This window comes from Sturnus vulgaris, chromosome 1 (genome assembly GCF_052056855.1).
Source record: "Sturnus vulgaris isolate bStuVul1 chromosome 1, bStuVul1.hap1, whole genome shotgun sequence".
Lineage (NCBI taxonomy): Eukaryota > Metazoa > Chordata > Aves > Passeriformes > Sturnidae > Sturnus > Sturnus vulgaris.
In genome coordinates this window covers 43,870,943-43,897,035 of record NC_142243.1, presented here as the reverse complement: position 1 = coordinate 43,897,035, position 26,093 = coordinate 43,870,943, and the positions used below count along the sequence as shown (strand labels likewise).

Below are 26,093 nucleotides of genomic sequence, written 5' to 3'. Positions count from 1 at the left end.
GAGTTTTACATCATCTGCTCCCTATGAATTTGAGCTGTCATGGCCATAGTTTTCTTATTAAAATAGTGTATGAAAAAGCACCAGTGAGAAAAGCTCTGCAAAGTATCACACTAATCACTGGAAGGTAAACTTAAAAAGTAAGTGCTGTCTTCACATAGTTGAAACATGGAACATATTCTTCTCGCTCAATAATGATTTTACCTTTGCTTTTCCACATCTGACCAATGTCCCCATGAAAGCAATATTGCTCCTAGAAGTAAGGTCTCCATTGGTTGCTGCTGGCTGAGGAGCTGTAGATTTAGAACAAGGAGCTGTCTCACCTGTGAGACTGGATTCATCAATAGAAAGGTCCACAGCCTTTGGAAACAAAATACATAAAAAGCATGACAATATTTTGTAAGTATTTGGAAGCGTAAAGGTAAGTTTCACAATTTTGACTATTAAAATATAACCAACTTATTCATATGATAAGGAGACACGTCAATATTTTAAGGATCATCAAAGCAACAAGCACTCCTACAAAACTCTCACCAGAGTCAAAGATGGAAGATGAAGATGCCACTTTGCTACTGTTCAAATTTAGCCATGAGCTCTGAAATATTTATCATCACTACCAAAAGGAATTGTGTTTCAAGTCTACACTGCTATGGGTATGTCAGTTTTTTTATTCAATATGCTGGCTTTAGAGAAGATGATCAGACAACTTGATGGACCACCCATTAACATACCAAAAACCTAGACCAGAAAAGATCTGCAAATTCATTTTGAAAATCAAGATTGTCCCCAAAAAATCAGACCAGTGCAGAAAAGTTTTCACTTATACAAATGCCTTCCCAAAGCAAAGAGTACCCAGTTTCCACTTCTACTGTTTTCTAGGACAGCATCAATGAGAATATGCAGAACAAATCTAGTTCTTTTTCTGAAAATATGGTCTCCATGTAACTTCTTCATAAAACTCATCACTCTGTAGAAATGCCCAGTAGACACAAGAGGAAAATAAGATGCTCTTATTTTCAAATTATGTGCAAGAGTAGTTTATGATGAAAAAAATCTCATCTAGTGAAGGGCTGCAGACAGCTGAGAAACTTCTAATTCCATTTCTGCTTTCCTTTGCAAAAGGCCTGAGCAAACTGCTATCATAGCATGGTATCAGATATAAGCAAGAAAGTAGGGGCTGCTGCAACAGCAGTTTCATAACAATGCAGGGACTACACAATTGCCAAGGGAAGCAGTGTGTTTGCAGTCATAAAAAATAAACCCACTCAAGTACAATTACACCACAGGGGCTAACAACACAATTCAATCAAATTTGTCAAGAAACTAGTTAATTTAGAATTTATCTATGAAATGAACACAGATTAATTAACTATCAACTGTGGATAACCTGGACATACAGATTTTTATATCCAAACACTACTTTAACAGGATAGATAGCCCAGATACTGAGTAAACTGAGGATGCCCAATTTGATAGAAAAATTACACTGTTCAACTAAAACCACCAAAATATGACAAATGAATATATATACACATTCCACTTAATTTTTAGAGAATGTTCAAGTTGCACTGCTATAGTGCAATTGCTTCAACTCAAGCACTTCCAGCAGTGCTAATACCACAAATTAAGTATTTAGTAAACTAGAAGATATAACAACACACGCTGATGAAAAAGCATCAGAGAGAAAAGATTACACCAGCACAACATCAAGTTTTTCTGGTATTTCACTATCGGAAAACAGTGGAACTACACCTTAAAATTTAATGCAAATAAAGAGTGAAAACCACCTTCAACCAGATACCAAAATACCTTAGCATTCAGACTGAAAACAATGTTTTTACAACATATTTAACATTGAGGGGAAAAAAATAACACTTTCAAGAATTTTATGTACATTATACATAAAACTCAAAAATTATTTCTTCCCCCGTCCTACAGTAAGAAACTACATACATTGGTTAAGAATATATGTGACATTTGCAAAGTACTTATTTCAAAATTTCAATCAAGATACTTGTGAACTCCAAACAAGAACACTGCACTTCAGTACTTAGTGGTGATCTTCCCTTCCCCTCTGTCCCACAAGAAGTTATTAAATATTAAATCCAAGTTAGGAATATACCTCAAACAATCGTAGATCAGCTGGAACTCTGTCTCCCACTGACAGGCAGACTGTATCACCTGGCACTAAATCTCTTGCAAGTGTGTGCTCCACCCGACCTTCTCGCACACTGTAGGCACAAAGAGCAGTAAGAATGACTTCTCTGGCATTTTGGCTGAGTAAAGCATTCATTGCACATTGCAATGCTACACATTTCAGCAAAATATATCTAATTTGCTGCTTGTTTCTGAGAGCTTACACATCAGTAACATCATTCAAAGGGTTTAGAGAGGCAACCACACAGTATAGTTTTTTAGGCTCATAAAACAATCTTTAAAATGAGCAAAAGCATAAGAACTTGATACACAGGAACTAAGTTCAGTAAAATCTTTCCTATTTGCTCATTTCAGATTAAACTTCTTATGATTACTTTAGGACTCAAAGGACAAAAATTACATACCAATGGCATTCTGGAGGCACTAGTTTACTAAGCTCTTCAAGAGATTTTTCTGATCTGTACTCCTGCAGAGACATTTTTTTTAAAATAAAGCAGATTGTGGTTTTAAACAGAGAAAACTTCACAACATAAAATTCAGCTACTGCGTTGTATTTCATTAAGAAAGTTGTATTAAGTAATATTCCAAACAGTTAAGAGATGACTTTCAACGGTTTTATTAGACAGGCTAAAAAGCAAATATGGTCCAAATACTGAAAAATTTACAGATTTGCCTACATGCATTTCTTCTGAAAAAACAGCAGAGGTCCTTGGCATTTTCCTTCAATACCTTCAGGTCCTTGTAGTACTTCCTAAAATGCTTCTAAACTCAGGCATCAGACACATTATTGAATGCTACAGTTTAACAAATAGTACCAAAAATACTGTGTTCATGCTCTTAGCCCAGGAGAACCAAGGTAACACAGCTAATCTTTAACTTGATAAACAGGTTACAAAATTAAGGTAATTAAAGATATAAAGCACAAACACACAAAGCAATTCCAGTTTAGGCACACCCTGACTAAAGCTGTGCATTTACAAAATGAAAACAACTTTTTTACAACTTGGGAAATAAAGGCAATCTTTTTTCCATTTCTGCACAAAATTAAAGCAAGAGTTACATTTTCAAAATCTTTTCTATGAAGTTAGATGTTTAATACTTCTACACTGTTTATTACAAGGGCTTCCTTACCAAGTGCTCCTATTGCTGAGTATAACACGGATACAGGAGCATAAATGTCAACACGGTTAAAGCAGGACCAATCATGCACTTTAGGAAAGGCAAAGACTTGGATGAAAGCACATTACTCAACCATTCACAGCACAATGCACCAAAGACAACTACTTCAGTCTTCTCAGTAAAAGTTTACATAAAAGCAATGATCTTATTTGGACAACAGTGTCTTACCTGAACGAAGGCAACTGTAACAACAATGACTATTGCCTGCAAGAGAACAGAAGTGGGTGAGATAAAAGCATTCCAAATGACCATGAAAGTAAGCAATCATATTTGATTTTGCTGAGTCACAGATGTTACTGCATATTAACAAGATGATTTGGAAACAAACTGATTTTCTCATGCTCAAAATCACTCAGTATCTCTCAGGTCTGTCATAAAAGCAATGCCATTATCTATTTGCACCTGCTTCAGTGATGTCCAAGAATGCAATAACCAGATTTTACTAAAAATAAGATTAATAACTAGATAGCAAACTTGAAAAACTGCCTCTGCTTCCTGTTTCTAAACAGTGAGTAAGAGACAGCAATGGAAAAAGACCCATGACACAAACAGAAAAACTGATGGGTGTTTTCTGTGACCAGAAGAAAGGTGTGTTAACTGCTACAGGGCATCATAGATGTGGTTTCATTCAAATACCCAGATAACAGAAAGACTAGATAAGAGGGAGCAAGCTGAAGAACCAGTCTGGAGCCATAAAACAGTCTAGCAAGAACAAAAGAACAAGAACAAGCCTCAGAAATTCTGCCCAAAGTACCCACAGAGTGAAACAGGACACTGGGCAAAATCCAAACAGACAAGATGTCAGAGATCCAAAAAAAAAAAGCTAAAAAATGTTGCTCATTTTTTAGAAGAATCCAAGGTAAGTACTAAGGCCTCAAGAACAGCCTTCGTAGTCCCCTCTGTCACATACAATTCTGGTTGCAGCACTTTGACATAAACATTACAGGGCTTCTAAGCATGTGATGTGAAAGTGAGCAAATGAAATAAATCTATTCCAGGAAACAACAAAGATCAGTTTGTTGTAAAGCAAGTCTTACCTTCTCCTTCAATACACTCTCAAAATGAGTTTTACTACATTAACTGAATTTTACCTAAGCTGAGGTGTTACACTGATTTCTTCCAGAACCCTAACACAACCATTAATTAAGCCTTTCAAGTACACACAGCAACTACTAAAAATAACCAAGACATGACCATTTTGCAAGTGAAAAACTCTCTTGAACTCTTAAATAAATCCACATAAATCCACCTTACTTGTGATAGTAACATTAGCCTCACCAATTGAATATGAGGAAATAAATACATACATATTCCATGGAATATTTCCACCACAGCTGTATGTTTTTTTTGAGGTTATATTATATTCCACACACCATGCTACTTGAAAAGGCTTTGTATTCCTAGCCTCTTATCAGTCTCTCAGCTTGTGTCTGTGTGTAATGGCCTCATTGAGAAGCCAAATGGAAAGTATTTAATGATTTTATTTTTCAGTTCCCAGTCCAGATTAAAAAGTTTTACATTTGTACTAGCAGAAGTAAAAGGATGGCAGAAGCAGCTCAAGACAGCAGTGCCACCAAAAGTAATATATATCACTTATCTTTCATAGCCAATAAGTTTTGTTGCCAAGGCTCTGAGTACAAATGTATAGTCATAGAAAAACCACACTATCATTTGAAAATTAAGTAAAATAAATATTCACTTGGTGATAAAGTGGTCATTACTGGTAATAACAAGACTAAATGGTACAAGTTAGAAGTTAGACAAAACCCATAGCTGATAACTTTAACTAAATCACATATTTTCTCTGTATTTTAAGATACTTCTCCCAATGTTCACAAGGCTATTAAAAGATTTCTTCCCAGGCTGTAACAAAGAATGCAGTAATTACTGGTCTCTTACACTAACTGCCTTGGTTTTTTCTCATTGCCTTCCTCAAGAGGCTTAAGAAATAGAAATAAGGGCACTAACCAAGGGGAAAAAACATGAAATAATTCAACTTTCAGTCACGATAATTAAATATATTTCATAATACAACAGTTTACCTACATCCAACGTAGGAACACAACAAACTATTCCAAACTAACACTACATCAAATTCAAAATTGCAAGTTTTAACTTTAAGAGACCACACAGTTTATCTTTCAAAAGCAACTCTTATTTATAAAAAATTAGAGGGGTTAGGAGCAAACCTCCAGTTACCCTGAGTTAAATACAAAAGTAAAGTCAACACAAAGTGCAGAGGTAAGACAAAACAGAAAAAAAAAAAACCCAAAAAAAGAACATGCCTCTAGTCATACAGAAATTATGATTTTCAGTCACCACCCATCTCCCCTAAAAGGTCAAAGGGATTACAGTTCTCTGTGCCAATTGCACTGACAAACAGTTATGAATACTACATGTGGCTCCCTAGGTTAACACCCTATTTAGCAACCTTGCAACATTCTACAAAAATTTATTATTTCAGCTTCTATCTTTCTTCTGGAATTTCTAGACAGTCCAGGTTTTACTTCTTCATGTTTCAAAGATTACATCTTTCAAGTAAGCTCACAGAAGGTTTATGTTGGCTTCAATTTGAAATTAAAGCATAATTTAAGGCTAAAATTACACAGAATACGCCAAAAATTGCTTCTCTGAACAAATGCCTAAAGACAGTCATTTTAACCAACAGAAATTATGCAAGAAGCAGCCATAAAATTATTCATGGATGTATTTTGATATGTATTGCTGCTATCAATCAAGGAAAAGAAAAAAAAAAAACCAAAATCCAGTCACAAACAAAATGGATTTAATGATAACACACAAATCAAACTTGGTAACTGCAGTCAAGTGATCCCACCCCACAGTGGCATTCTCATGATGCTGAACACACATGTGGTCACATCCCCAAGTACTCCCAACCAAGACAGAATTTTAGGTGCTTACCACAGTAATACTGACAGCATCATCAAACTGATGCATTACAACACTGATGACTGCAGATGCCAGGAGAAGCATAATAAGAGGGTTTTTAAACTGAAATGAAACAGAAGAGTAATTCAGCCACACTCTTGACAGAAAGGCCATTTCATCCATCCCTCAAAGCACACCAGATCTATTTTTGAAACATATTATTCTATTATTAAAGTATTTATAATCTACCAGTGCAAAGAAAATCTAACTCTACCTTTCAGATGCTTACCTGAGGCAATTTCTTTTAAATATCAAAGACCTTGAAAAGACTGTATTCAATATGAAACAGGAAGAAAATCTTTCCTGCATTTCTTGATTCACATTTTAAATACAAAAAGAATAATCCCCTATAACTGTTGATACTGTTTTTAAACATACAAAACGAAGCCTGAAATACATTCGAAATGTCTTCGAGGTAAAAGACTGACCCTGTTCCAGCAACTGATCATATTAAGGTAGCAATATATTTTTTAACTTTCAATTCATGATTTCTTGTTTTACAAGATAGAAGTTTTCCTTTTATCTTTTTTTCCACAGATTTTTTTAAGGCTAAAACAATAAAGGATCTTGCTTCTGTGACAGCTGGTTACTAACATGGTGATTTTTTTGAGAAACGCTACAAAAAAAGAACATTCCAAAAGCAGATCTGATAAGCACACTCAAAGCAAGAATGAATCTTGAAAAATCCAGTTTAAAATAGGCCTGGGCAATATGCCTTAGAAGTGTTCTGATGTATCTGAGTAATTGACCCTATACACTTGAAAATAAAGCATTAATGCCAGAGTACAGCCAGGATGGGATGTGCTCCCACCACTACCATAATCAGAGCATTGAATGTCTTTTTAATCTCACTCCAAGGAATTCAAAGTCAACCACAGAGTCCAACTTCAGGGTTGGTGCAGCAAACACTGGCCAAAATGTTTAAGATTAGAAATTCATTAGAAGAATCATCTGTGTAATTATCTTGTATAGCTGGGGGGTGGCACGGGTAGGCAGGAGAAAGTAGTGACACTTTCACATCAGATATGTATGTATATGACTGAGATATATCACACTGGTAAGACACAAATTCACATTTGGCTCTTGCCATTTCTGCTCAACACCAGAATCAAGGCTGGTCCCACCTCCACCCTCCGATCAAAGGCAGTGGTTTTGCTTTTTGAAATCTCCTATCAAGTTATTCCTATCTCACATTCCATTTTAGTATTTACCAACGGTCATATGAATTGTTCTCTGACCTTAGTACCATTCAGGACCAAGTCTGGCTACAGAGAAGTTTATTCTGCTTTTCTAGCCCTAAGGCTAGTTATGAATGGCATTCTTTGCACAGCTATGAGCATACATTTAAGAACAAATCACAATCAAAACACTGATGCTTACAGGTATATGCCTAAATAAAAGCTCTTTCAATAGGTAAATTAGATATAAATTATACAAGCTGTAGTTTCCCACTCTACTAGATTTTTCCCACTTATATCAAAATATGTTCATGTACACAAAAGCTAAGCAAAACAAAACAAAAACTACTGAAAAGTATTAAAACCAAAAAGCAGAAAGGACAAAAATCTTCACCTGGGATATATATTTTTTCCACAGTGGTTCATCTTCACTAATATCAAATTCATTCCATCCATGAAATGCCCGTCTATGACAAACTTCACAGTTTTTTAAGCCATTCTGAAGATTAGCCTATTAAAATACACAAAGAATAAAGCAGCAATTACACTGAGAACTAGTGTAAATTCTCACACTCAAATACACAGCCTTAGATTATACAAATTTGAGCAACATCAGAAAGACAAGCTTGCTACTAATGTTTGTATGACAATGAAAGCTAACTGACTACTATTTTAAAACTTTGTTTGGCGGTATTTAGGGGACTTGACCAAAAATTCACAGAACTATGGAACTAGCTGTTGCTTCATGTCTGTAAATGACTGCTGATCTTCCCTGCAAAAAACTCTGCAACAAACCAAACTGTGGGCATTCTTCAGACTCCTGAGGGTTATATCATGAGTTCAGTGACTCAGCTAAATGACAGCAATAGCTTCAAAATCTTGAATTGTCAGTAACCAACATTTATCATGGTGTACTCCTCAAGCAGTCAAGTATACAGAAAATGAAAAAAGGCCATCTATCATGAAAATTAACTCAGATTGAATGGTTCATAAATCTGTCAATGGGTAGCTTTCTCAGTCCTGTTTCTCCACTTAAGACAGAAGCTACCAAAATAAATTAAGAAAATTAAGGATTCCTGAAAGAAATGAAAGCAATAAAAAAAAGACAGAATTTTATAGCAAGATTAACTCTATGATTTTTATTAACAAATTGCAATTTTCAAAGCAGACAAATCCAAGTATTTTCAAGTTGAATCTCACTCCCCCTGGAAACACCTGATTTTTAAAAAAATATTAAGAGATTAGAGCATTTCTAGTAACAATTTAAAAATCAACTTGCCTTTAGAAGCAGGTAGTAGCTAACATCAAAATACATGATAATGCATCAACTTTGAATTACAAGCTCTGTCCTTAAGAAATATCAAATTTATTGTTTGCTAAAATCAGTACATTCTTAGATATGAAAAAATTACTTACTTGCAGAATACTTGCTACTTCATCAACTGGCAATTCACTTGCTTTTTTTGAAGACAGTACAGGAATCATTGTCTCATTGTCACCATCAGGGATGTTTTGAAGACGTGCAACCTAGAAACAAAACCAAAGTCTGAAGGGAAGGAGAGTGCTAATGTTTTATTTTAATCAACAGATTCCAGAGCAATTAAGTATTAATACCATTTAAAGGCAGTTCTTTACAAACATTGCACTTCAATAATCTACAATTCAGGTTATTTTCATGCAGTTATCACCCGCAATAATAAAACACCACACATGCAAGTGATAACACTAATTTCTGTAACAATGTGTTCAGTGAAGGCAAAGATCCTAACATAAAAAAAAGTAATAATCCTTTAGCTCATTATCATCAATATCTAGTCAGAAAGTCACTCCAGATAAATTTCACTCCTTGCTCCTACTTTCTAGTCATTAATGAAGGTACTCTAAGTAGGTCTAATTACATTTTCTTGTACATAAAGAAAGGAGAGGCACTAGTAAGAAAACCTCAAACAAGAGTACAGATGCAAGTGAAGCCATAAAATTTGACTACAGTACAAAAAGCTTCAAATCAATGCTATAAAAAGTAATGTTTTCTGTAATTTTAGGAAACTAAAATTTTGTGAACTGCAGAAGAGCACAATAGCAACATTGATTGCATAGGTCAGAACTGCTCTGATATTTAATGAAACTTCAGAGTTTCTGATTTTTTTTACATGAGAAGCTGGAGGGATACTCTTCTTTTCTTGCTATCTCACTGCACCCACAATTAATACTTCATTCTGCCCACACATCCCCCCCTTCCTAGGTCTTGGAAAAGACCTAACATGCAAACATGCAGACCACAGGAATGGCTTTCACATTGTACTTGCACAGAATTTCAACTGGGAGGCTTATGCTTTCAGAAATAACAACTGTATTGTATATATCTCCTCTATGGGCACTGAGACTTCAAATACAAGTACCTAAAAGATGACAACACATTAAAAGATTCTAGCATTTTATGCCCCAAAAAAGGTATGGCAATCTTCATTTTCTATATTGCACGCTGTTGGCCATGTACTCTACTATTGTAGTTCATTTTCTTTATAGCTAAAAAAAAACAGTTTAGGGCAGAAAACCATTAAGCCTAAGTGCTGCTCCAAAACAAGCCCACAAACACATGACTTCGACCAAGATGACTCCATATTCTGAACAAAAATGCTGAGCAACCATGCTTTCCCAGTAAGGGCAGCCAGAAATGAACTGACAACCATTACAAATTTTAGTGCTGAGAAAAATCTTTTTCTGTGTAGCAACTGACATCACTGCTAAACACAAACAACTCCAAAAAAGGACACATAACTGGTCATTTCCCTAATGTTATTAATTAGGACTTCAGGAATTCTAATAACTTGGGTTTTTTAGGATTATTTTAAGAATTGAAATATCCTTAAACAGAAATATTAAGGCTCTCTCAGAGACAGGGTTTGTTTTCCAAATCAATCTTCATTACCACAGAACTACAGTGCAACAAAAAAGCTTATTTTGACAACCTTTTTGTGATAGACTCAAAAACTCAGTCATTTCGAATGCATTTCATTCATATTATCTCCCACTTTTATGAAGAATGCTGCACTGTATGTGGTGAAAAAAAAATCTACAGAGAAAATCTGATATAGAATCAGAACAATAAAGGCTCAGAAAGTCTTTTAATAACCAGCTCCTTTCACCAGAGCAGAATTACACATTGTACAATAATTCTGGATGGATCCCCATCTAATTTCCAAAAACCTTCTACAATCTTTGTAGATTAAACTACACTTGTAGTTCAGAAAAGAACAGCTTCAAATATCTAACACTGCCACAAATTAAATTTCAATTGCTTCGCCAATGAGAAATCAATCACTGTTTCCCTCACAAAATATAAAGTGAGTTACACCAACAGATTAAGGTCTGAAAAACAGCTGTGCTTGCTATCTGCTAGACCACAATAATTGTATTCAAGCAAATGATTTTGCTTACACTATGCATCTTTTACTTTTACTTCCACAAAACTAGAAAAATTACTTGTTCAATACTGTTGGCAAGTGCTCTCTACAGTCCTTTGCACTGCTGCCCACCAGGGATCTGGGCCTCTGCGATACCTTTTAAGGTACCCAACAGAAGCTATTCCCAGAACCACAGTGCTCTGTATTAAAAGGAGACAACCCTCATATAGCAAAACTTCTTTCCATCTCATGTTGCAATTAATTTTCTGTAATTCATCTGTTGATACCTTAAAATAGTTCTGTATTGCATTGCAGGCCAAGTATTTTTTATGGATAAAGAAAATGCTAAGAAATGACACTGGCCAAAGTCAGGTATTGGATAGGCAGCATACACATCACCACTGAAGCTTCTGTGTCTACAGCTTTCCACTCCCCACTTGCAGCTAATTCCACCGAGGAACAAAGCACCAGGATGCTAACTAACAAAAATAAATCACTGCCCCAGTAAGGGCTTTTCCTGGACCACTTCCAAGGTACACACCATTATTTCTAAGCCAAGAAATATGCATCAATCATACGACCATGGAACTGTGACCAAAAGATGTTTATCAAAATTAATACTAATTTGTCTGGAAGGCTTAAACTACCAGAAATTCAGAGTTCCCTTCTGTTTTCTCTGAAGAAAAATTTAGCTAACAGCGATGTGTTACTGTTTCTTCTTACTCAGAGGCTACAAGAGCTTACCTAACTTCCTTCTACTTGACCAATATGAAGTACTAACAGCTTACCTCTACCCTTGCTTTTCTCAGCTTAGCAGGTAAGTCCATTATCCATCAGTAGGGCCCACTGACATCAATATACTTTCGCAATTATTTTTAAGGGGAATTTTAGCTCTTCTTGCTCAGAGAATGCAAATGGAAGGACCCATATTGACCAAGAGCAGTCTAAAAATTTAGAACATTCTCATAGCAAAATCTATTTTTATACAAACTGGTGACCAAAACACTTTGGCTAATTAGCTAATATGAGGCCCTGCAAACACTACATAAAGCTACTCAACTGACGTAGAGAAACAAATCTATAGAGAAGAGCAAAAGTGAAAAAACTCCGGATGGTCATGAAACAATGAAAGAAATTCTGATTCTTTGAGATTCCTTCTGAATCTTCAGGTCCATCTGAATAGCTCACTTAATCTGTCTGAACCTGTCCCATCAATCCCTATAAAACTGAATCCCCTTCAAGCCAATTTAAGTACTACAAAGACTTTTCAACTTGTTTGTAATGATCTGCCTGTAGGATTATTATTGTGTGAGCAGTCAGTGATCCACATTCAGGTACGTGATTATCACTTGATGCCATGTGATGGTTACTGAGTCATGCTGTGTCTAGTCAATAGCACAATTAATGAATGTCCATGCAATCAATGTGTAACTAATCAATGTGCATTTCGTTTGAAGTATGTGCACAGTATGCTGTCTTTCCCATTTGAAATATTATATGCACCTTGCTCAAGATCTGCAGTTTTATTAATGAGGGAAGGATATTAGAGCATGCTAAGACATTTCTAAGTTCTCATTCCAGACCCAACAACTATCAGTGATGGATGGCACTGTACTGTAAAACCCCATACCAGTACTAATGAACAATGAGCAAATAAGATCTACAATGTGCCATGCCCTGACCAGAGATCCATCCAAAGCTGTGTCATCTCAAGATTGTCAGCATCAGAAAGGACATATGATTTTCTACCTCGCTACTGCCTTTTCTAGTTATTAGTAGTGATCTGCCTTTCAAGTGTTCATGCCCTTCTTTACTGGAGTCGTAAAAGAATAAGGACTTCCTCACCCACTGGAAGAATTCGGTTTCATTTTTTTATCTACCTTCCCCACACTGAGAAAAAACAGTAGTGTTCAACATAATAAAAGGTATTTCACTGAACACCAGACTGAAACAAACAAGCTTCCCACTTCCTGAACTTTCTATATGATCAAACCATGTGTGATATACACTGAAAGGTTTAAAAAGCTCAGATCTTAAAAGCAAGTTTTTCTCCAAGTCTGTACAACTCAGAGCCAGGATAACACATGCACTGGGGCAGCACAGACACCCATGCATACAGTAAGATACTTAAATACCAAGTCCTTATCTCTTCTGCACTGTCTGGAACCCTGAAAGCACACAGAACTAGTGATGAACTAGATGTCAATGGGCACAGAGGTTCTGACTCACTGTGGATGCACACAGACTTGGAACACAGTTCCCACTAGGCAAAGACTCTTGGCTGCAAAAGGCATCTTTAAGGAAAGGACTACCCAGAATGAAAGTAAGTAATCCTTTTTCTCTGTCAGTTCCATCAGATATAAAGAATCATTGCAAAATCCCCTCCTGCTGATTAGGACATTGTGGCTAGGAGGTTTTGGAGATGCACATTTTTTACTGTCTTCTTTAAAGCATAATTATCTTAAGCATCATCAAGCTCTCCATTTCAGTAGATCATTGCTCAGTATCAAAACTGTGATTCCACAGAGTCACTAGCTAACAATGACCTTAAAAATTCCTATCTCACTAGATGTTTATGCCATCTTTCCCTCCTTCTTTTGTCTAGAAGGCAAATTGCTTCTGGAACCTCAATGCAAGTCCCAGCCACAGAATCATGGCCAAGTGATGACAAGACACAAAAAGCCAAGCACACATACACAAAAAGAGGCATTAGGCACACTTAATAGTTACAGTAAATCCTAAACTGTACAGCCAGAAGCAAACCCCTGAAGCAACAGCAGGATTCCAGAAGTGGAGGTAAGGCAGACAGGAGCACACAAAGAGCCCTCAGATCATTTTGAAACCAGCAATACTCAACAGGGTTATGACAATGACTCGATTTTATCTGTAAGATTCCACCAGATTTTAACAGGAATCAAGTCTCTAGAGAAATTAACCAGTTATGCTAACAGAAGAAGCAGGCAGAAGCAGCTGAGTGTGGCAAATAGAGACTTAGTAAAATAAATAAAACCCAGTGCAATCAGGTTCACAAACTGCAAATGCAGTCAAGCTAAATTTTCCTTACATAAACTCTAACTTTTACTGTCTTATTCTTGGCTTTTGAACTAATTTATCTATATTTTAATTATGTGCATAAAATTGGAAGTTATACTGAGAAAGGTTTTATCTTTACAGACTGCACTGATACGGTTGTTTGAACTTTATAGGTGATCAAATCACAAAAACCAAGCATGATTGACTAGCAACTTCTCAAATGAGCCTCAGACTCTTGTCAATTTAAATATGACAGACACCCAAGTAGTGACTGACCATAAAGCCCTGTAACAGAAGGCTTGGAGGAGATGAGCAAGGGTGAAGCACTCACAAAGCTCAGAAGTAACACAGGGTGTGACAAACCACAGCTGCTGCCAAGAGGCTGACTTGACCTCTACACAGTGGGACTGGGGGGTGGCCTTTGGATAAACACCTCAGTAAGCTGAGTGGATCAACTAGTGGTGTGAATGTTCTCCCCGATTTCATTAAAAGAATGCTAATGTTTGAGTTTGCATCCCCTCCACGCTGGTCAGGTCACGTTGCTCAGTGATCACATGCACTGAACCACTGACAAAATTTCAGGAGCACCATATGGGGTTTCAACTCACATGATCCTTTCTGGCGATGAGAGATGCCCAGCATGACAACAGTGCAGATATTACAGAGACAGGAAATGGGAATCACATTGGTATTGTGATTGAACTATGTATTGAAATTTCTACATTTTGCTAATTACAAGCTATATTTATAAAATATACTGAAAACATAATAAGAATGTGTTCTGCTAATTCAAAAAATCCACATAACATCAAGTATCTTCAAACACACACATTTAATATGACAGACTCAATTAGGCTGGAAAAGACCTCCAAAATCAGGGCCCAACCAACGACCAAATACCACCATGGTGACTAGACACTGAGTGCCACATCCAGTCTTTCCTTAAACACCTCCAGGGACAGTAAATCCACCACCTCCTTGGTCAGCCCATTCCAATGCATAATCACCCTTTCTGTGAAGAAGCTCCCTCTATTGTCCAACTTAAACCTCCCCTGGGCACTACTTGAGGCTGTGTCCTTTTGTCCTGTCCTGAGTTGCCTGGGAGAAGAGACCAACTCACACCTGGCTGCAATCTCCTTTCAGGTAGTTCTAGAGGGCAATAAGGTCTCTCTTAAGCCTCCTTTTCTCCAGGCTAAACCCCAGCTCCTTCAGCTCCTCCTCATAGGACTTGCGCTTCAGACCTTCACCAGTTTTGTTGCCCTAATATTCAACGTTGCACCCTCCTTATGTGGGTTATCTAAAAGAACCTGGTCAGAGAGCATTAAATTTTGACACATACTTCTGTGGGAAGTAAGGCTTGTAGAACAAGAAGAGGCAAACACTTATTCAACACAAACACCCATGACAAATTTGCAGAAAGACTATATACTTGTCACTGCAAAGAGTTGGCCCCTTCCCACCCCAGAAAAGATTACAAACTGATAAGCCTCCTGTTTTCTACCAGGCACTGTTTGCTCAGAAAAAGAAATACTTTTTGAAGGCTTCGAAGTTACTACCTACTGTCTTCTTTTGAATGTTCTCCTCTGGAAAAATGTGATGATTTTTCACTTCTGGGGAAACAGCTGCAGCAACCCTGTATTCTAACAGTCAAAAAAAATTGTTCTTATTCAACAGTATTTTAGTTAAAACATTTACCAGGAGCCCCTACATCAAAGGAAGTTCACATAGAAAAGTTCTGATTCTAAAAGAGCCAGAAGGAAAGAAAAACACTAATTTGCATTAATGAGTTCTCCTTGTAGAGTAATTTTATTCTGGGAGGTCACAGTTTCAACCCCTTGCTACTGCACGTCATTTCAGAATACTTTATAGAAAAAGTGCAAGACACCACCCATTAACCAAAGAAATATAAACACCCAAATTATGAGAACAACCCACTAAGCTGCCCTGTAAGCCTGAAAAAAACCCTGCCTCACATACCAGTGCCACTTCAGCAGTCGTTAGGACTTTCACTATGGCCACGAAACAACCATAATGCAGAACCATACTCTTTGATACACAACACTTTGGCATTTCTGATCAAATAAGAAACAGAAATTGAACACTGCCATTGACCATTTTAAATCTCAAGGTTTGTCCTACCTTGAAAGTCATAAAATATTTAAACGACCTATCCCCAACTCCATCTACTTCAGGCAGTGTAATAAAGACTAAGATGCTCCATTTAACATGCAATTTATTAACTCTACAATAGTCTATAGAGCTCAAGAACTATTTTCAAGTCCTAAAAATACTTTCCAAGAGCACTCTCTGAGAAACATGTCACCACAACTGGAATACATTTTACTCTTTCAGGATGTTTCCCCATGTCTTCTTTAATTTACAAAACAGAAAGTAGGACATCTAGTTCAACTGAGGCTACCAGCAAAGAGTAAAGATGGGCAGCTTGCTGTAATCACAGTATATACCATGTGGTTATCTTGCACAGCTTGTGAGTGACAACTGCCCGCTCTCCAGGTAGAGAAAACATTTCACAAAAATAATCATACCTTAACCTGACTGCAGTGCTGAGGACTGCCAGAGTAATGGCAAAAAAAAAAAATCCAACTAAACCTCCAACACCACTTTATCTTCCTTTAGCTTATTTAATGTAGAATACAGGGGAAGCTTAAGAATGCCAAACACATTTTCTATTTCATTGCTACAAAAGATTTACCATTTAGAGCATTTATGCATACTCTGGAGGATGTACTATGATGAGTTTAAAGCCTGGAGATGGCATCAGCTTTCCCAAGAAGGCACTGACAAACACATCAGACCTATCTTTAGCTGGCTGGCCAAAATATTCAGTTTTCAACCTTCCTGGTCAAAAAAAACTCTTGAACACTGGAAAGGTCTGCTTGGACATTTCTTACATTTGTCATCACTAATAATCAGAAGAACAAAAAGATAAACAATCCTAAGCACACACTAAAATGATCAAATCAATGCTAGTGCCTTGGTGAAAGCAAAGCTTATCAGTTCAGAAACTCCTCGATCTTCTGGCCATACCTGAATAGCTTCTGCTTCAGCTCAAATCCTGATTCACTGGAAGCCCTTTAGAAGTTAAAGGCCAAAAAACTTTGTGTCTAAGTATCAGTCATTTATCTTGCCAGAGAGTCACTAACTTTCTAGAAGAGAACATTTAAGCTTAGAAATAAGATCATATGGCTGCTCTCCAACAGCCTGCTTGTATCTCATAACACTCTGAAGTGCTGAGCTTCTCTGAATCAAGGATGGCACTTGAATGGCAAACACTAAAATGAAGAACTTCATCACCCTGTGATATGCTGCTAATGTATCCATGACATGCAGAATTTAGTTGCCATATAATGGTATTGAGCAAAAACACCAGTAAAAATATTCCCTCAGTATTTGTGTAAAATAATGAAGTGTCAAGACTCATAGTTGATTACATCTTTGACAGCTATGCAGTCTCTTCATAATACAACAAAATAATTTTTTAAGTAAAAAATGCTGAACTTACTGTTTACCACAGTTCTTAGGACCAAGCCAGTGTCAGTGTCAATTTAGATGCAAACATTACTCACTGCATAATTGCTCTACTTATGGCAATAAATTTTCTTATCATTACTATCAAGAAAGCAGCAATACTGTATTCACAATGCTTTTTCATTTTGGTGAATTATGTATGCAGAAAAAAGTGCTGCAGAAAATTTATGATTTACAAATATTTTAAAAGCCTTTGTAAAAGATTCTGTAGATGGCATCTGTTAACCCATTATCCATTTTATCCTTTCTAATTGTTTGGAGCAGAATGTTTACAAAATAAATAACTAGAAACAGATGCTTGTCCCAAATTTATACCTTGATTACTGCATTTTATTTTCCCCTCTCTTCTCTGCATTGTAACTTTATCATTTCTTCCAGCTACTACAAACCACACTGCAAACGTCAATTTTACCACCCAATGTCAATTAGGTATCATCTGAACTCTATCACCAGATCAAAAGCAGATCTCACAATTAAAAATCTATTTATTAACTTATGCCACTCTTGCAAAATTGACCATGGTCTGTGGGTGAATTGATACTGAACAGAAGCCATGATTACGTAAGGAACTGAGGCAAGCTAACAGGTCTCATTCCTCTGCCCCTCACCTTTTTCAACATTATCTGAACATTTCACGAACCCATTCAATTTTCCAACTCAACACAAAGCTGCCCAGCAAGGGCAAGGGGAAGGAAGGGCTGGGCTAATCTTCTGCCAAGCCTGCAAGCCAGACAAACTCACCAACCATGGGAGTCAACACAACACTAGTGCAGGAACATAGCTCAGAAGCAGGATCTTCTTTCAACAATAAGGAGACCCTTTTATTCAGTCCTGCATATTTGTCACTCTTCACCAAAAGATAGAAGTAAAAATGTTTGTTTCTCTTTTGTTGAATTTTGTCTGCATTTCCTTACAGCAATGCTCCTCCTGCCTCACCACAAGATTATACCAGAGACTCTCCAAGTAAAGGACTTACAAAGGGAGCAAAATAACATACAACTAAACATACATTCTGCAACATGTGAACTCAAACTGACACCATGTTAAATCACTTCTAGATTTTTATACATTAACATTTCCAAGTTACCTGCATGGGAAAAAAAGGGGAAAGAAAAGGCTAAAACTATCTAAATGCTCCATTAACCAAACAGATTAAAAGATGACTCTGACTGTTCATTTAAAAAGGAAATACATTATTCTAATGCGTATTAATTCTAAGCTATATTAACTTAGCAGTTATTTAAGTTATCGAAGTACTGTTTAAATATAGGAATAGAATTGGTCTTGAGTGAAGACTCCAACTTAAAAAAAAAAAGAAAAATTCTCTTCTCTGACCATAATCTCCAAGTTAAAAAGATACGACTTCTGCCAACGTAAGTGCAAAGTATTGGTATCTAGCTTTCTACAAGTAGCAGACAGCAAAAAGGTGCAATCAATGAATATCAAATTTCTTGTTTTACCCACTAATTTGTTAAGAAATAATCTACATTCCAAAAGGAACTTGAACTGCTGTGATAACACCAAGTCCATTTGGGAACCTCCAACATTTTCCATCACAAATTTCAATCTGATTATTTTGGATATTACTTAATGAACAACTGATGATGCCACTCTGGAACCATTTAATTTGTTTTCAAGCCACTGCTGCCGCAGGCATCCCTGCCCCCTCTCCTGTCTGTTGCATGTACACACGCTCCACCCCTTCGTTAGTACTTACACTGCCTAATCCGTGATGAGCCAGTCCAGGGTGCTAAAACTCACTGCCCCCAAACCCAAAATCTATTCACTCATCTTCAATCTCATAGTTTAGCAATTAAGCCCATTTTCATCATTTATAAAAAACCCACCAAAACCAAAAGCCACCACCCATGAAACTCACTAGGAAATTCAACTGCACTTCAAGCACAAGACAAACAAAAATTATTAATCTCTCAGGATTTTATGAAGAACTAAACTACCTTTTCCTAAGAAATAAAACAGTCTTCACTTACATCTCCCTATTCATCTAATCATCAAAATTATCCTGAAATTACTACAGACCATAGGCTGAAGTTGACCATCCTCTTTGAAGATTAGCTAAAAGTAACTAGGACTCAAAACAATGAGGATTAAGGAGGATTTCTGAATCACCACACAATGTTTTAGTACATGCAGCAAGTCTGGTCTGAATTTTTGTACCAACCTTCCTTATGATTTTGGGAAAATCTTTTTTGCAGGATAATGTTACTTTAACCGCTTCCATTCAGATCTTAATGATATGAAAATAAATCCTACTTAATCCTACCTACCTTGAAAACAAAACAATACTCTATTTAACAATTTGTATTTGTGGTCATAGCCTGACCTCAAAGAAACTCAAAGTCTATGAAACCTGCTCTCCATTTTTCTGCTAAAAGGCAGACTTCTACAATGTAATCCTCATTCCAACTAACAGCCTAAATTAAAATCTAAAAGATGTTGATAAGAGGAAGAAAAAAATTTACGACTACACTACAGAAAATTACTTCAAATGGCCCAGAGGCACCAATGGAGAGATCCAAAATTTACAAAATTATGTTTCATCTATGCAAGATTTCCTTAACTGCCTACAGTTTAAGAAAAAGATCCCCTTATAGAAAGAAGTCACAAAAGTCACTCCTTCCAAATGGAAACACAAATATCATTCCTCTAAATCATAGGTTTATGATCAAGCAGATGTTTTCCTATGATGGGAAATTCTCTCTTCCCCATTACCATGAGAAACATGAATTTTTGTGGAAGTTCAATCGACCCCACACAAGAAACAGGAACCACAAAGTATAGGGACAAAACATTAACTAGCCTGGACATAAACACATAATACTGCCTATGAGTATGAAGTAACACAGAAATCAATTTCCCTAACCATCTCATCACTTCCCCATCTTGAATATTCATTCAAATACAGGAGGGGAAAAAAACCCCACAATCTGCCATCCCTTGCTCAATATTCAAACCTAAGAGACTTTCTAAACACATACTTGAGAAAAAAAAAGAATGCTTAAATATATTCTAAACGCAATCTTTGTTCTACAAGATTGCAAAGATTATTCAGCTGTCATCAGGAAAAAATACATTAAGGAACGTCAAGACTGCTGAAAAGTTCCAATACGAAAGCTGTTGGTGTCTAGCTGCCTCAAAATGTCACACTGATAGAAAAAGAAGGGCTCAGAAATACCAAGAACACCAAAACAGACAGTACACAGTTGTAAATATCCATGCCCATCTGGAGACTCAATTAATTATGAGATGGAGGGATATGGGAGCAGAAATAGTGGAGAAGAAGTAATTCATGTGTTCTCTGAACACTTCAGTCTTTTTATCATACATCATTTTCTCCTACACCCATAGCTTACCCCATTTTGAAAACCCTCAATAAACCACAGCCCTCATTTCTGCCTTTGAAATATGCATCTGATCATATTTTAAATTATTTTCTCCTAGCTAAAGCTTTTTAAATATTATTTCTATCATACAAGTATTACTATTTTTATGTATAGTTTATCTATTCCATAAGAAATGCCATCTTTGTTCATTTGGAAAAATACAACAGAGCCACACTATCAGACTCAACTCCACTGTACATCTATGATATGCTATTTATTTGGTAACAGAACTGTAAGACATTAAAAGTCTTTCTGCCATTTGGGTTTTGGCACACAGATACTTTTTTTCCCTTAAGTGTAATTCTATTCAATGGTATTATCTCTGCTCGCCTTCCCCCACTCCTGGGCGTTGCCCATTCAAAACCCTTTTACTTGCAACAGTGACTGCAATGCAAAGGCACTGACCCTGCTTCTATCAACCATCCAGCCTCTAAAAATAAAGACCAGTCTTCTAGAGGTGCTCGGTGCACTTCAAAATTCCTGCTACCTAACAAGGTCCACGCTCTTCTTTATGAAGATCCAGCTGGAGGCCATAATCAGTAGAATTTAAAATATTCCAACATAATTTTAAAGTTAGAAGAAAGTTCTGAAATGCCACATGATAGCAACCTACATAGTTTTCAATATGGGTTGGACTTCACAATTACCACAACTTTCCAGTCATCCATGACAACAATACTACAAAACAGAAAAACATACAACCATAAAAAATAACTTAGCTTTACCCCTCAATCTCAATTCAGTTCTTCATTCAAGTCAAACAATTAAACAAACCCCTCCTCTTTTCAGACAGGGGTGTGAGGAAAAGGAGCATCTAACATGTCATGTAACAACCTATAGCAAAGGAAATCCAGTAGCTACATAAACCCCCACCCATTTTCAAAGAATAGTGATGACGCAAGGAGGGAAGGGTATCAAGGGTTCTTTTCCTATACAAATAGTAATAAAAATAATAAATTTCAGATATTCTCAACATACAGAGTCAAATAGAAAGAGAAACAAACAAACAAAAAATCAATAAAGTTCACAGTCACTGACATAGTGCAAAGGGGCTTTCAAGGTTCCCAGAGCATAAACTGAAGGCCAACAGGAAAAAACTGAAATAATTCCACAGGTTAAGAAATTTCCAAACTAGACAAGAAGGGGAAAGCATAATAGGGCAACTTCTTTCAGTACTCAAAACTTCAGTGTCACTTTTTAATTAAATATTGACCAAGAGAACAAATCTGAGTCATTTTCAAGAACATATAAATACACAAAATATTTCAAAGTAAAATGCAACTAATGCTTCTCAATTTCACCCTGAAATATAAATTTAAGAGACTCATGCAATCTAAGCAAATACCAAGCAACTAATGCTAAGAAGCTTCTGTCTAAATAAAATATTTCTATTCCAAACACACGGAGCCCTGAAATGCCCAATAGATGCTTTGCATATCTGTCAGGAGAGAATAAAATCTGTCTGGCAATTAGTTCAACAAGCAGCAGCACAAATAAAGAAAAACGATGATGCTACAAATCTTAAACCTCGAAGTGCAGATCAAAATCCCTACCACAAGATTAACACACGCGATCAACCCTGCGAACCCCTGGAACGGTAAAACATACACACGCACCAGTAGGAGCTGTCACCAAATTGCATGCAAAAATCCTCTTAGCTCCAATGAAGTCAGTGACTCTGATGAGACCTTTACCTTCATTTTCCATCGAAATTGTACTTGAGTCGATAGTTACAAAAGTCTTTAGCAACAGCAGCGCTGGAGCGGGAGCGGAAAGGTGAAGAGAAAAATGCCCCAAGATCCCAGGCAATCACAGTGCTCCCTCTGCCCCCACCTGCAGCAACATCTGCAAGAGAAACCAACGCTAAAAGAGGAAAGAATTATTAAAAAAAAAAAAATAAAAAAAAAATAAGTAAACCCCCGTATAGGCTGCCCAGCGCAAAGCACAGACAGGGAGCCCGCAGAGCTGTCAGCGACCACCGAGGATGAGGATTAGGATTAGCCGCCCAGCAGCTCCAGCAACACGGACGAGCAGCGCCGCCGCTTCCCCCTCGCCACCAGCGCCTCTAACAGCCTCGTCCCGCCCGGGGAGGGGCGTTTGCTCCTAAAAATAAACCCTCACCCCAAGTAACCCCCCTTCCTCGATCTGCCCGCACCCCACAGCCTCGGCGCTAGGCAGGAGGCAGGGGAGCGGCGAGGGGAAGCGCTACCTGCACGAAGCGACCCCCGCCCGCAGCGCCCTCGGCCGCCCCGGCCCCACCCGCACCGTAGCGCAGGCCGCGGGGCAGCGCGGGGGAGGCGGCTGGGGCAGCGCACGGAGGCGCAAGCGGCAGCTCCGGCACGGCCGCCGCCCCAGCCCCGCCGCCCGGCCGCGCCTCTCACCTCGGAGTGCCGAGGCGGCGCGGCCGCATCCCCGCTCCGCTCACTTCCGCGGGCAGAGGCGGCGGACGGGGCGGGGCGCCGCGGCGGAAGGGCGGGCGGAGTCCACACACGCCCGGCGCCCGCGCCCTCGCCGGCAGCGCCCGTTCCCCGCTGGCGGCCGCGCGGTGCCGGTCCCCGGTACCCCCCGCACGGCGGAGCGCCTTCACCCGCAGCGCCGGGCAGCTCCGCAGGCTGCGGGAGCCGAACCGCGCTGCGGTTGGAAATGAACGCGTGTGAACGCCCAGCCCCTGCAGGGAGCCGTGGAGGCGCCCGCCCGGTGCCCTCTTCGCCCCCTGCCCGGGCAGCACCGCCCGGTGCCGCGAGAAGGCGGGTCCGGGAGCGGCGTTGAGCGGCCGGCGCGGGGAGCGAGCAGCACCGGGCTGCGCTGAGGGCCCGGCCCGTGCACTCGGCCCCGCCGGGCCCGGCGCCAGCGCCGGGAGCCAAACCCGGCCCTCCCGGCGTGGGAAAACAACCCCGTCATTCCCGTTCGCCTCAGAGCGCTGCTCTGCTGCCCTCCCATGAAAGCCGGGGTCACGCACATGGAGTAGAATCAGAATCATCAAGGCTGGGAAAGACCTTTAAGATGATACAATCCGACTGCGCACCAAGCACTGAGACCCCTAAACCACTAAGCTAAACTCAGTGCCAAATCCAGACGCCTCTTGAGCTCTTCCATAGATGGTGACTCCACCACCTCCCTTGGCAGCCTATTGGAATGCCTGATCACCCTGAAAGTGATGGGTGTTTTTTTCTAGTAATGAGAATCTCCCCAGTGGCATCTTAAAGGCCTTAGGTAGCTCCTACGGCCAAGCTAGGCTGGCAGCCCTGGGTTTGCACCACCACGTTATCATATTATTGTAAATGTTAGCAGAAAAAAAGATCCACTCAATATAAAATTTTAAAACACATCAGGTAGCTACTTCTAAAGGTAGCTTTTAGCAACCAATTATGGAACCACCAACCCTAATAACTAGTTGAATTCTGGGGGGAAAACTGCTTTATCAACTCAATTGTGTTCATCTAGACACCAAAGGAATATTATTTGAAATTGTAGTTGCAATGCTGAGCTCTTCAGCTGGGGAAGTTTTTTAAGTAAAAGTAACTTCCACTGAGATGATTAATTTTAATTTAAGGTATGATGTACACTAGTAGTAAGAACAAAATACCTTTCAACTTTCAAGGTCAAAATCTAATGAAGACATGCTAATTGTAGGCTTCACATCCCATTTCTAAAGGAGCAGTGACAACATGGTCTGAAAAAAGCACTTGCATTGACATCTCATGATTAACGACCTGTCACCTTGGCTTTGTTTTTCTTAAGCAGCAGAAGAAACCAAACTCAGTCTTTGTCAGTTCATAAGCAGCATTTAACAGAACTGATTTTAACATTTCAAATGAATCTCACAAGCCATAATAGCATGTATCTTGAAGCTAAAGAGCATCCTTGCTTCTTTTGAAGCTTTTGAAGATAACTTTGAGTGCTAATGTAATATAGATTTGTCAATATATTTTGAGAAGTAAAGAAGAGTTAGAAGTGTTGCCCTAAAGTTAAGGCTCTAGATATTAGCATTCAGGAAATTAAGATGACAGCAGGCAGGTTAATAGTTTGAGATTACCTAGTACATAATTTCTGACCTGCCTCGTGTAGTTGCCATGTTACATGAGTATCTCCATGGTTACTCCATGAAGTATCCCACTACAAGTAGCAGTGTCTGTCCTCCAAGACAGCACTTCTTGTATGTAAGCAAACTAAGAACCCTTCCAAGATATTCATGACATGCTCACAGTTATAATGCCACAATTTCAACACAAAACTGATGTACCCAACAAGAAAAACATTTAGTTTCTTTGTTAAAACGAGTAGGTCTTGCATTCAGTTGCAAGACCTACCTATGCTATCATTAAATATTAAAAACTTAGGTAAATACTTCATGGAGAAAAAAAAAACCAGCCTGTAGGTCCTAATACTGTTTACATCCACAGCATGTTTGGACTCCTTTACATTGTGAAAAGTTCTGGGGAGAAGAGTGGGAGTTCCTGAACATTACTGAGCTTGTTCACAATTGAGACCTAAATGTCTGTGACAAAGTCTGCATACTGAGAAACTTTCTGTGTTCAGGGATCTCATAAGAAGAGAAGTCAAAAGCAAGTCCTACTCTATAGCAACAACTAAAAAAGTTTCATCTTTGAGGCTTAATCTCTTTCACATTATGTACATCTGCCAATATCACAGCCTGTCATGCAGCCAGGCAGATGGGAAGTGCCACTTCAGCATTATACAAGGACTATATCCATCTTGGAAATTATAATACAGTTTCTGCCATATTCCACACCTGCAAACAGTGGCTGTTTAATAAACAATGCTCAAAGTGTTTTATTTACAACTGCTGGTAAATGTTGTTTCTTCAAAAATCCCATCCTTAATGTGAGCTTGATTCACAAGAGTATTAGGACAGCCTTAATATCTTCAGGAAGCCTCATTAAAGTGTGAGGCAAAGGCATTATTTGGCAAACCAAAGCATATTATTAAAATGTGATTGCAGAGATAAGTCTGAAATTAAAAAAAAAAAAGGCTTTACTTACTGTAACCTGTTGTAGCCAGTTACACTCACAAATTACAATAATATTTGTTTTACTTCTTTTAATCTTGAAAAAAAAATCTTGCAATTAAATGCTCCTCTGAATTTCCAGTGAGCAAACATGTCTAGCCCAAACAGAGTAATTCCAGTGAAAATACGTACACAAATAGTCCTTAAATGTCCCAGTTAGTCTCAATTTTTTAAAAAGTGCTTGAAAGGATATGCAATACTGATAGGTCTGGGG

At 38.2% G+C, this 26,093-nt stretch overlaps 1 protein-coding gene across 5 annotated transcripts in view; it reads right to left on the bottom strand.

The window, feature by feature from the left end:
- The window catches only part of ATP2C1 (ATPase secretory pathway Ca2+ transporting 1), a 62,051-nt gene that overhangs the window by 21,302 nt on the left and 14,656 nt on the right, over positions 1-26,093 (bottom strand). Inside the window, exons 1-9 of one of the 5 annotated variants that reach the window (XM_088164943.1) lie at positions 23,232-23,311; positions 22,545-22,695; positions 8,877-8,987; positions 7,855-7,971; positions 6,256-6,345; positions 3,502-3,537; positions 2,559-2,620; positions 2,120-2,228; positions 202-357 (exon numbers count right to left, since the gene is read on the bottom strand). In XM_088164943.1, the coding sequence (XP_088021069.1) occupies positions 202-357; positions 2,120-2,228; positions 2,559-2,620; positions 3,502-3,537; positions 6,256-6,345; positions 7,855-7,971; positions 8,877-8,987; positions 22,545-22,550 (687 nt within the window). In that variant the 5' untranslated portion in view covers positions 22,551-22,695; positions 23,232-23,311. Of the gene's footprint in view, positions 1-201; positions 358-2,119; positions 2,229-2,558; positions 2,621-3,501; positions 3,538-6,255; positions 6,346-7,854; positions 7,972-8,876; positions 8,988-22,466; positions 22,714-23,231; positions 23,312-26,093 lie in introns of those variants that run through there. The other 4 variants (XM_088164947.1, XM_014878383.2, XM_088164944.1 and 1 more) reach the window with 4 other exon arrangements.